This window comes from Zalophus californianus, chromosome 12 (assembly GCF_009762305.2).
Source record: "Zalophus californianus isolate mZalCal1 chromosome 12, mZalCal1.pri.v2, whole genome shotgun sequence".
NCBI lineage: Eukaryota > Metazoa > Chordata > Mammalia > Carnivora > Otariidae > Zalophus > Zalophus californianus.
The window spans coordinates 83,157,927-83,168,025 of NC_045606.1; the positions used below are offsets into that span (position 1 = coordinate 83,157,927).

The 10,099-nt window shown below is 59.5% G+C and overlaps 2 protein-coding genes across 2 annotated transcripts; one reads left to right on the plus strand and one right to left on the minus strand.

Moving 5' to 3' along the window:
* Positions 1–44: 44 nt before the first annotated feature.
* ATP6V1FNB (ATP6V1F neighbor) lies at positions 45–2,749 on the plus strand. The gene is made up of 2 exons (XM_027574645.2): positions 45–897; positions 2,425–2,749. Exons 1-2 carry the CDS (start codon positions 336–338, stop codon positions 2,532–2,534), a joined length of 672 nt encoding a protein of 223 aa, XP_027430446.2. The 5' UTR covers positions 45–335; the 3' UTR covers positions 2,535–2,749.
* LOC113911049 (translation initiation factor IF-2-like) lies at positions 2,289–8,376 on the minus strand. Its single transcript, XM_027573249.1, has 7 exons — positions 8,251–8,376; positions 8,098–8,184; positions 7,860–8,021; positions 3,401–4,486; positions 3,229–3,318; positions 2,942–3,033; positions 2,289–2,864 (listed from the first exon to the last, which is right to left on the minus strand). Exons 1-7 carry the CDS (start codon positions 8,374–8,376, stop codon positions 2,753–2,755), a joined length of 1,755 nt encoding a protein of 584 aa, XP_027429050.1. The 3' UTR covers positions 2,289–2,752.
* Between the last annotated feature and the right edge of the window lie 1,723 nt (positions 8,377–10,099).

Consider the following 10,099-nt stretch of genomic DNA (forward strand, 5'->3'; position numbering starts at 1 on the left):
TGCCCAAGATCCAGGCATAGAAAAGTTGGACCAGGAGGATGGTGCCAGGAGGTTGTAACTCAAGGATGGGTCCTTTGAATCAACAGTGACCAGCTCCGGTGGGGAGGAATGGGGGGAGGTTTGCGTCCAGGCCCTTGGCTCCCCCACTTCAGTCTCTCTTGGGCTGGGAAGGGACCTGACCCGAAGGGATGGAAGCAGAAACACAGGAAACCTAGAAGCCTGTGATACCAGACCGAGCCTGGGTCCTGCAAGAGGTCTGGAGATCAAGGCTCTTAGCTGGTGGGCCCTGGCCTGAGGTTGCCTCTGGATCAAGGCATGTGAGGTCTGCTAAAGGCATGGCAAGTAGAACCCTGGCCCTGTGTGAGGTGAGACTTGGTTGCCAAGTGACTGTCCTCGCAGCCCCCTGCTGTCAGAAGGACCCTGCTTGCTGTTGCTCACCCCTCAGCTGCAGCCACCCTGCTCCTTCCCTGGCTACCATGTCGCGGCAACTCAACATGGATACGCTGCGGCAGAACTTCTGGAAGGAGGAATATCTGCGGGAGAAGACGTTGCGCTGTGAATGGCACCGCAAGTATGGGTCGATGGTGAAGGCCAAGCAGAAGGCTAAGGCTGCAGCGCGCCTACCCCTCAAACTGCCCACCCTGCACCCCAAAGCCCCACTCCTACCTCCGCCTGCCCCCAAGGCAGTGCCTACCGAGGCCCCCAGCCCTGCCCCGGAGACTCCTATTCAGTCAGAAATGCACCTGGTCCCGCCTGCCACCCAGGCCCTGCTGTATGAAGGCATCTCCCACGACTTCCAGGGGCGCTACCGTTACCTCAACACCCGAAAACTGGACATGCCCGAGATGCGCTACCTCTTCCCCATCACCACCAGCTTCGCATATGGCTGGCAGCTGGGTGAGCCCCAACCTCTCAAGTTATTCATCTCACGAACACGGAGCCCCTGCCCTGAGCCAGGCCGTGCCGTCAGCACTAGGCACACGAGACATGGATGGAGTTGTCCCTTCTGGTGGGTGGGCTCTAGGCTGTAAAGAGGACCTGTCTGATAAGGACAAGTTCCATGATGAGACTAGGGAGTGATGGGGGAGATGGGCAAGGGCCGTGTGAGGCTTTAGACTGGATGGTCAGGAAAGGCCTCTCTGGGGACCCAACTGTTGGAAGCTAAGTGACACAGAGGAATTTGGATTTTATTCCAAGTGGGAGACGAAGCCATGGAGCGTTTTAAGCCGGTAAATGGTACTGGTCGGGTACTAACTATTCTGTAACGGGTTTTTCAGGGAAAGAGTCAACTCTGGCAGCTGACGTCTGCATCTATGTTGGGTCATCCTGGCAGGAGAGGACGATGGCTCGGGCTAGGGTGATTAGCGGTAGAGCCGAGGGAGTTTCAGGCTATGTTTTGGAGGAGGAATCAAGGAAGCCTACTGACGGATTGAATGACTGAAGGGGAAAGAAGAACCATGGTGAAGCCCCGGTGTTTGGCTCAAGTGCCTGGACAAGAAAGATGGAGAGGAGCAGGGCTGGGTGGTGTGTGAGGACAGGTCAGCCCTGACCATGCTGTGAGGTGGCTGTGTATGGAGGTCCCCCTGTGGAGTGAGGTCAGAGCTGAAGATGCAAACTTGGGGGTCATCAGAATGTAGGTGCTATTTAAAGCCTGAGGTTGGATGGGCTCACCCGGGGAACTCCAGATGCCGGAATCTGACAGGAGAGGCAGGGGCACAGAGAGGGGTAGGGAGATGGTGTTGGTGGGAAGGCTGTCCATCTGGACCGAGTCTGCTTTTTCTGTGAGGCTGAGAGTCGAGGTTATCCTCTGGGGTGTGGGGTGGGGGGCAGTGGTGTAGTCGGAGATGTAGAGTTAAATGGCATAGGAAAGGACCCTTGCTTCTTGTGCTCATGAATTGTGTGAGTGAGGCTACTCAGTCATGGGTTTTTCTCCCCACGCTTGAGTGCCTGGGCGGGAAAGGTGGATGGCTGGGGATAAACAACAGTTGATGTTTTTGCCTAAAAATTTCCCCCACTTTCCCCAAGGTCCTAAAAGGAGGGGAAAAGAGGAATTTCCCCACAAAAGCAGGAAGCAAGTCCCAGGAGAGCAGGAGGTAGAAGGAAGCCCTCTCTCCCCCAGGGACGTCTAGCTCTGTCTGTCCCTGCGACCAGCCGTGCTGGGGGTCCCACCACCCGCTCTGTGGAGGAGCCTGGGGTGGGGGAAACGAAAGCAGGGGGCGGACTGACCAGTCCTGCCCTCACCGCTGCTCTGGACCCCCAGCCGGCTCCCTGTTTGCCCACGACTGGTGTTGCTCAGAAGCACCTTTTATTCCTCCACACGTCCAAAGTGGATACAGTACAGGCAGATTTCCAGGGCTCCATAGGCAGGGCTCCCATGGTTCCCTTTCCCAGGACCCATTCCTGGCCTCTGACATCTTACCACAGGCCCCCCAGTGAAGCAAGAACTGGTCTCCTGTAAGATGTGCCGCACTGAATCGTTCTTCCGAAAGAATGGGGCCTTCTCGCTGCTTGACCCTCAGGACCTGGCGCTCTGACAATGGCCGGGCAGTGGACTTAGGGGAGGGAAGAAGAAATAACACGCCTCCTGGTGCGGCTGAAGCTGCTGCGTGTGTCTGTGTGTCTGGCCTCCCCGGCCCTGAGGCAAAGTTCTGGGCCTTTCTTGGAACTACCTCTGTTCTGCCCTTTGCGGGCCTGCAGGTTGCCGGCTTGCGTTCTCCTTAATCCTCATCTCTCTAATCATCCCTTTGAGGATTCAGCAGGGACGAGAGGGGGGAGAGGGGGCTGGGAAGGGTGAGCGCTCCTCTCCAGCCGAAGGCTCCTCGGCGCCAGGGGGCCACAGTAGCTGCTGGAAGTTCTGGGTGTTCCTGGGAGAGAGTGGCCCGTCATCCCGGAGAATGGGAACCACTACCGCCCCATCGGCCTCCCCGCCCTCCCCCCTCACCTGGCCCCGAGGGCCCGCAGCCGCCACGTCCTCTCCCGGAGCGCACGCTGCAGCTGCTCCCGCAGGGCGCGCCGCTGCGCCGCCGCGTCCTCCTGGGGCGGTGCCGAGCGCTGAGGCCCCGGCCTCCTCCCCCACGCCCCGCAGTCGGCGTCCGTGCGAGTGCGCGGGGCACGCAATCGGAAGGGACCCGGGAGGCTCCCAGCCCGGCCCGCCGCCCCCCCCCCCGCCGCCCCCCCCCGCCCGGGCAGGATCGCGGGGGCCCCGCCGCCTTCTCCGGGGAGTCTTGCCTGTGGCGGGAGCTGGGCTGGGTTGGATGGGGGCCCCAGAGGGTGCACCCGGCAGTGGCGGTTCCTGGCGAGGCGGAGGCGTTCCAAGACCTGGAGGAGGCGGCTGTCAGCGGCCCGCCGGCCGCCCCTCGTGCCCCAGGCCGGCCCGGCGCGGCGCGGCGCGGGTACGCACTCGGAGCCGCTGCTGCTCGCGGGCCTGCCGCCGCCGGCGCCGGGCCGCGCGGTGCAGCTCCAGCAGCCGCTGCAGAGCCGTCTCCTGCTGCGCCGCGCTCACGCCCGCCGACGCCTTCTCCCCGCCGGGGAGCGCGGGCCACGCGGCCTTCGAGGCCTCGGGGGCCTCCGCGCCGCCCCCCCGCTCCCCGACGGCGCCCAGGAGCCTAGCGGAGCCGCCGCGCACCTGCTCCGCCGGGCCCGGGCTTCCCTCCGGGTCCTGAAGCCCGTGCGGGTCGCGCAGCAGCCCTGGGCGCCCCGGGAGAGCCGCGGGGTGCTCCTGCTGCCCCGAGCCCCCGGTGCCTGGGGCCGCTAGCGGCTCGGCCCCTGGGCCTGGGAGCCGCGGCCGGGCCGGAAGCCTCCGGGGTGGAAAGGGAGGCCGCGCCCCCTCCCGGACGGCCCTCTGCTCTCCCGCGGCCGGTGCCGACTCTCGGCTCCCGCCGTCAGTTTTGTCCTGCGTCAGCTGGGTGGTCCTATCCCCGGAGCCAGGGCTCTCCCTTCCCCCAGGCTGAGGCTTCTGTTCTCCCAGGGACCGGCAGAAATCCCTAGAAATTCCCAGGGAGGCGCCTTCCTCGGGGGGCTGTGTAGGCGCCTCTCCCTCAGCCACCTCCCAGGCTTGTGAGATGCGGCCTGGCGAAGTCTGAAGGGCCTTCACTTCCCCGCCCCGAGGAGTCTCCTTCCTCGGCTCCTGGAGGACCTCTTTTCTCTGGCACTGAGGGCTGTTTCCTCTTTGACCTTGAGGAGACTCGCTCCTCTCACTCTGGGGAGCCTCCCCCCGGGGGTACACAGAGACTTCCTCCCCCAGAGCCCCAGTGGCCTCCCCACTCTGACCCTGGTGTATCTTCTCTCTCTGTCTCTTAGGAACCTCTTCGCTCTCCCCGCTGGGGGCCTCCCCTTTCCGACCCTGGGGACGCTGTTTATGCTCTTGGGAATCCTCCTGTCTCTGCCTCTGAGGAATCTCAGTCCTCAGCAGTTTCTGAAGTTCCGCTCTTTCCTGGCCCAGGCTCCCGCCCCGCCCCACAGGGGGATCTTGGGGTTCTGACGGGCCCTGGGAGGGCAGGCCCGAGGGCCTTGGGGCTCCCTGAGCGAGCTTCCTCCCCCATAGGCTTGTGGAGGGCCTCTGGGCTGCAGGTCCTGCTTGTCTCCTCTCTCCCCTCCGGGCCAGGTCCTGGGAAGGAAGAGCATTTGGGTCCAGGCTTGTGAGGCAATCCCCACACCTTGGCCACTTTCCCCCCAAAGGACCTTGGAGACCTCAGTGGCTGTCCCAGTGGACCTCATTTCCATTACAGCCCTTGCCTGATTCCTGAACTCGTTAAGCCCACTTTACGTGGTGTAAAAGGTGCTTCAGTGAGGGTCCCTTCTTCCACCTGCTATAGGAGGTGGCATCACCTCCCGCCAGTAGCCTCCTCCCAGGCAGACCCACCCCTGCTATCCCCAATCTGAGAGGGCTTTTGCCCAGAACACTTTAACTCTTTCACCTTGAACTCAGAGCTTCCTGGGTCCCCAAAGCTACTGCTGATGGTGGGGTTCGGCTCTAGTAAGCAACCTGAGGGAGAAAGAACAATGTCAGGAACCCTCTGCTCATATCCCAGCCCCTCACACACATTCCACCTGAACTGGAACCAAGAAGCCTAGGGAGTCCCCAGCACATAAGGGGAAGGGGATGCCCTGAGGACCGATGTTTGAACTTCAATGCTGTCACAGTTCATAGGTCCACCTTTATTCAAACTACCTGCCATGTACCTGCTTGTTGGATTTGCCTGTCAACAGCCAACCACATCTTCCTCATCCCCCCAGCTGAGGCAGAGCACCTCAGAGGGACCTGCACACCCTTGTCCTCAAAACCACCAGGGGATGCCTTGGGGGCGGGAAGGATCTGTTGGCCAGGCTTGTCAGTCCCTTACAAGGACACCCCACTTCCTCCTGGTGGGCCCCTCTAGGCCCGTAAAGAAACCCACAGTAGGCACCTTATTTTACTGTTATTAAGAAAAATCCTCCTTAGGGCTTTCTTGGTTGCTGACAGTAAAATCAAATGAAACTCAAGAAATGAAATTTGAGGCTGGAGTCGGCCCTAAAAACTGCAAGTTTCATAATTAACAAAAGAAATCTAAAAAGAGAAATGAAATGTCTCTGCTCCCTTGCAGCTGTGCAGGAAAGAGAGTCATTCTGCAGCCCTAGAACTAGTTAAAAGAACTTGATTTTGTAAGACCCCAAATGGAGAACTTTCACAAGAATATTCCATCTTTATGCAATGTGGATGTGTGAATATTCACAAAAGTAACCAAATGGGTAAGTTCTTTGTGACAATGTCTTTTGAACAAAGGAGTCCGATAAGACTCCCAAGCCTTTAGAAATGATTGCCACGAACCACTGAACATGACCCCCAACCCTGTGCCCTCACAATTCTGATCTGTTGTCTTACTAGAGAACTTACTCCTCTGGTTATAATGTAACTGACGCCTCTGTATTCCCAAGAGATCTTTTACTTGTAAAAATCTCTGCCAATCAGAAAAAACAAGCATTGGCTCTTTGCTTTTCTCTCATGTGCATGATGGAACAATTAGAGGCTTCTGGCTCAACTAGGTTTATTTAACAAATAATTTGAGAGTCTGGTTCATTTAAATTGATAGGTCCAGGGTTCACAGCATCTATCCCATGGAATTCTAATTGCCTGTTTATGGTTGCACTCTCACTAAGCTGTGATCTCAGTGACAGGGACCAAGGAATGGGGCCAAGTCCGTCCTGTGCTCTGTATGTTCCCAGTGCCTGGCGCGAGGGGGGGCAAATAGGTGACAGGTGCCGCTGTTCCATCCCTCCTCCCTGGGCCACCACGCACAGTCATTCCAGCACTCCCTCCCCTGAGCCCCAGTTTAGCTTCAGAATCCTGGACCCCGTGCCCGAGACAGCTGGTACTGAACAGGCGGAACTAGGACATAAAATAAAACCACCTACTTGTCCCCGGGTGCTCCTTGGCACCCGATAAAAAGTAGGAGATGAAGAATGAGTGAGAAGGGGACTGGGATCCTGGCACTTGGCATGAGGACTTCCCACCTCCTCCCAATCTTGTCTGGCCACCCAGCCAGGGTGTCAGCATACCGGGTGTGGGCTCTGCAGGCATAGCAGGGCTCCCCCATCTCGGGTCTCTGTCACTCCTAGCTTCACCCAGATCCAGGGCCGACGATGGGTCAACTGCCTGCCCCCTGCAGGAGTCAGAGGCTGCCTCAGAATCGCCTCTTGCAGCGCATGGGCTCTAGAAAGGGGAGGCAGCCTGTCCACCAGTCTCCCCACTCCAATGCCTTTGAGCCCAGTCCAGGGCGGCCTCTCCCAGCCCCTGCATCCACCCCTGGGTCCCAGGAGCTGGAACACGGGGGTCACCCTTTCCAGGGGCTGTGGGGCAAGCATATGGGTACAACTGAGTGAGGACCCCAAGAGGAGCCTTGGGCATAAGGAGGAGGTCCTAGGCAGGACTGTGGAAGGAGATAGGAAAAACGGTCCAGGGCTTGGCCCTTTTGTGTGGCAATACAAACTGGACAGAATTTCCTGGGAAAAAGGCTCACCCCTCTGGAAGCTGATGGTTCTGGCTCAGAGAGTCCCCAGCCTGGGGCAATGGGCACAGCCTGGAACTCTGGAAAGTTGGAAGGTGCCCTAGTCCACAGGGCATCATCCCCCAGTGTGGTGGCCACCATTTAAGATGGCCCAAATCATCCCTCCTCCTGGTACCCATGCCCACGTATGACCCTGCTCTCTTCCCCTCCTTGTGAGGAAATGGATCACTCCTGCCCATTCGAGCCTGCAGATGAGATGAGACTGCTGTTCTGGCCCAATAGGGTCGCCTGGACCCTCCCTTAGCGGTCACCACTAACACCCCCTCTCGCTGCAGCTGAGGATGGCTCGGCTCTCAGGGCTGCCAACCTGCCCAAAGTGCCTCGGACAACTGGTAACTGAGAACTGGGAGGCACAGTCCCAGGTCCCAGTCACCACAGCACCCTCCCTCCTAGAGGGGCCAGCCCAGCCACCAGCCCTGGGGGGGAAGGGTCCGTGGACCCCGGGCATCAGTGCCTCTGCCCTCAGGAGCCAGCCGTGCGGGCTTGCTTTCCTCCCACCCTGCCGCCGTGTCTAAAGCCTTCAAGATGTCACCATGCCATTGATTAGACCAAGATAGTCATGAATTGCAGGTCCAGGCACCGTGCTAACCCCTTTACATGGATGAGTTTACTGGTGCTCCCTTTGAGTAAGATCGATTATCTTCCCCATTTTGTAGCTGAGGGAACAGAGGCTTACGGTCTCCAGGGAGCATCAGACCAGAGAGAACCCAGGCCCGTCTGTGTCTGAAGCCCATACTTGTTCCTCTTCCCTCGCCACCACCATCACCTCGATGTCACACCGACCCCCCCCTTGCCTTCAGCCAAGCCCCCGCTCACCCAGCTGGTCCGCCGCTCAGGGCCCCCGCCTGTCCCACCATGGGGCTTGCCGCACTGACTCCGTACACACGGGGCCTGGTCCCTCAGACCGCAGAACTTGGCCCAAGGGGGCCAGAAGAGGCTCAGCCCTGCCCCAGTCAGCAGCTCCAAGTCCCACAGCAGCTGCAAAAAGACAGGGTGCCAGGGCATGAAGGGGTGCCCACCCTGCCCTCTGCCATGCCCCTCGGCCAGCCCCTACCTGCTGCTGGGCCCGCCGGCTCCGCTCCATCTCCAGCAACACAGTGGGGAGCTCCAGTCCTGATCGACAGGCCCGACTCTCTTGCACCTGGGGGGACACGATAGAGTCAGGCCTCTGCCTTGCCCTTCGGAGGCAATGCCTTACCCCCCTCACCTGCTGCAGGGCAGCCTGGAGCTGGCCCAGGCTTGCAGGGCATCTAAAGAGGTGCTGGTACAGGGCTAAGGCCTGCCTGTGGCTACAAGGGAGCCCCAGGCCCCCAGGTGTGGCTGTGTGCTCCATGGGGAGGGGGAGCCAGAGCAGATGTCCCCTCCCTCCTCTCCTCTGCTGCTGGAATGGGGAGAGGGGAGGACCAAGAACCGAGGAGGAGACAAAGGCTCCTGAGCTCAATAATGCAGGGACCTGACATCTGAGCCACGGCCTGGACCCCAGCCAAGTCTCAGAGAGGGCCTGCCTCTGACCTGGGTTTCTTGGCTGTAGGGGGTGGCAGCGTGGGGCGAGGACTGGGACCTGGCTGGAGAGAGTGGTGCGTGCGTGTGCTTGTTTGCAAGCCTGAGAGCATGTGTCTTACGTGTACGTATGACACTCGCAACTGCGTTATGTACGCACGTAACGGGCCCCACGCGGACCACAGCCACCACTGGCTCACTCACTGTGGGCCAGGAAACAAAAGGCTACATCCGTGTAATCCGTCCCTGACGCAACTCTGTGAAGTGGGTGCTAGCATCCTCATCCAGTCTTACAGACTAGCAAGTGGCCCCGGAGAGTCGAGTTGCCCCAGCTAACGTGGGGCAGCATCTCCCTCATCTGGAGGCAAGTGGCTGTGATGAAGGGGCCTGGGGGAAACGTGGTCCCAGGGATGAGGAGCCCCCACGGGCAGGACAAGGGCGAGCACTTCCCAGGTGCCTGCTCCACGCTGTCCACGTGCAAAGTGCTAGCCCTGGGTCTACTCTGTCTACTCGTCGTGACACACGAGATACAGCAGGTGACGGCATGGTTTGTGAAGGTTGGGCAGGGACAAGGGCACGAGCTGGTCTGTCATTGCCACATCCCCGCTGTCCTGAGCAGCCTCGTGCACCTGCTGCTTTGCAACCGCTCCGCGAGAGCCTGGGGCCAACTCCCCTTGGGGGGCTCACGGGTGGGCTGAGCTAGCAGCTGGTGTCGGGTCAGCCCAACTCCCTTCACTCCTGCTGAAGGAAAAGGGAGCTGCAGTGAGAATGCAGTACCCCCTCATCTTTTACCCAAGGCCCCTACATCACCAAGGTCACAGCCAATAGGTAGCAAAAATAGAGTCCTTTTTGCAAAGAGACTTTTCAAAGAAATAGGCTTGTTTTCTATTTCCGAACCCATGTTCTTTCCTCTACAAGGATGTCCCCTACTCACATGTCCATCCAGGGTGGGTGTGGCTGTGAATGCACACAGGGGCCCACGCGTGTGCTGCACATGTTTACCTGGGTTTCTGAGGGGCGTGTGTGCACAATGTGCATGTGCACGTGCGCATGTGTATTTTGTGCATGTGCACGTGTGCATATGTTCGTGTGTGTACGTGTGGGTGTATGTGCGTGGGTGTGTGTGTATGCGTGCGCGTGTATCCATATTTCATCATGGTCTATTGTGTCTCCAGTTCCCCACCCCAGGCATGTCCCTGTCACCAGCTCTTAGAGCGGCCCTGGAGACACCTAGCACTTGGTATCCCCCAAGTCAAGAGGAAAGGGAACGCCGTGTGAGGACTGAGCCCCTTTTCTGTGCTCCTCAGCCCCCACAGAATTCCACATGAACCACTGAGGGACCATGGGCCACACTTGCGACACAGTACGACCACAGAGCTGAGACCAAGATATCTAGGTCTTCCTTCCATCCAGTGCAGGGTTTCCCAGGCAACCCCAGGGTATGGCAGGTGGGGGCAGCCCAGGCAGGTGCAAGATGTGATGAGCAAGATCCAGGGCTCAGCTCCCACAGCTGCCACCTCTCGGATTCTGGGGACAGCGATCACCGGACCCCATGT

What these genes read in the sequence shown, in the direction of transcription:
- ATP6V1FNB (XM_027574645.2), top strand. Translation starts at nt 336, where the DNA reads ATGGCAAGTAGAACCCTGGCCCTGTGTGAGGTGAGACTTGGTTGCCAA. An exon ending in CGCATATGGCTGGCAGCTGG is followed by an intron (nt 898 to 2,424) that starts GTGAGCCCCAAC and finishes ATCTTACCACAG; the next exon opens with GCCCCCCAGTGAAGCAAGAA.
- LOC113911049 (XM_027573249.1), bottom strand. Translation starts at nt 8,376, where the DNA reads ATGGAGCACACAGCCACACCTGGGGGCCTGGGGCTCCCTTGTAGCCAC. An exon ending in TCCAGGCTGCCCTGCAGCAG is followed by an intron (nt 8,185 to 8,250) that starts GTGAGGGGGGTA and finishes GTGTCCCCCCAG; the next exon opens with GTGCAAGAGAGTCGGGCCTG. An exon ending in CTGAGCGGCGGACCAGCTGG is followed by an intron (nt 4,487 to 7,859) that starts GTGAGCGGGGGC and finishes CTGCCCTCCCAG; the next exon opens with GGCCCGTCAGAACCCCAAGA.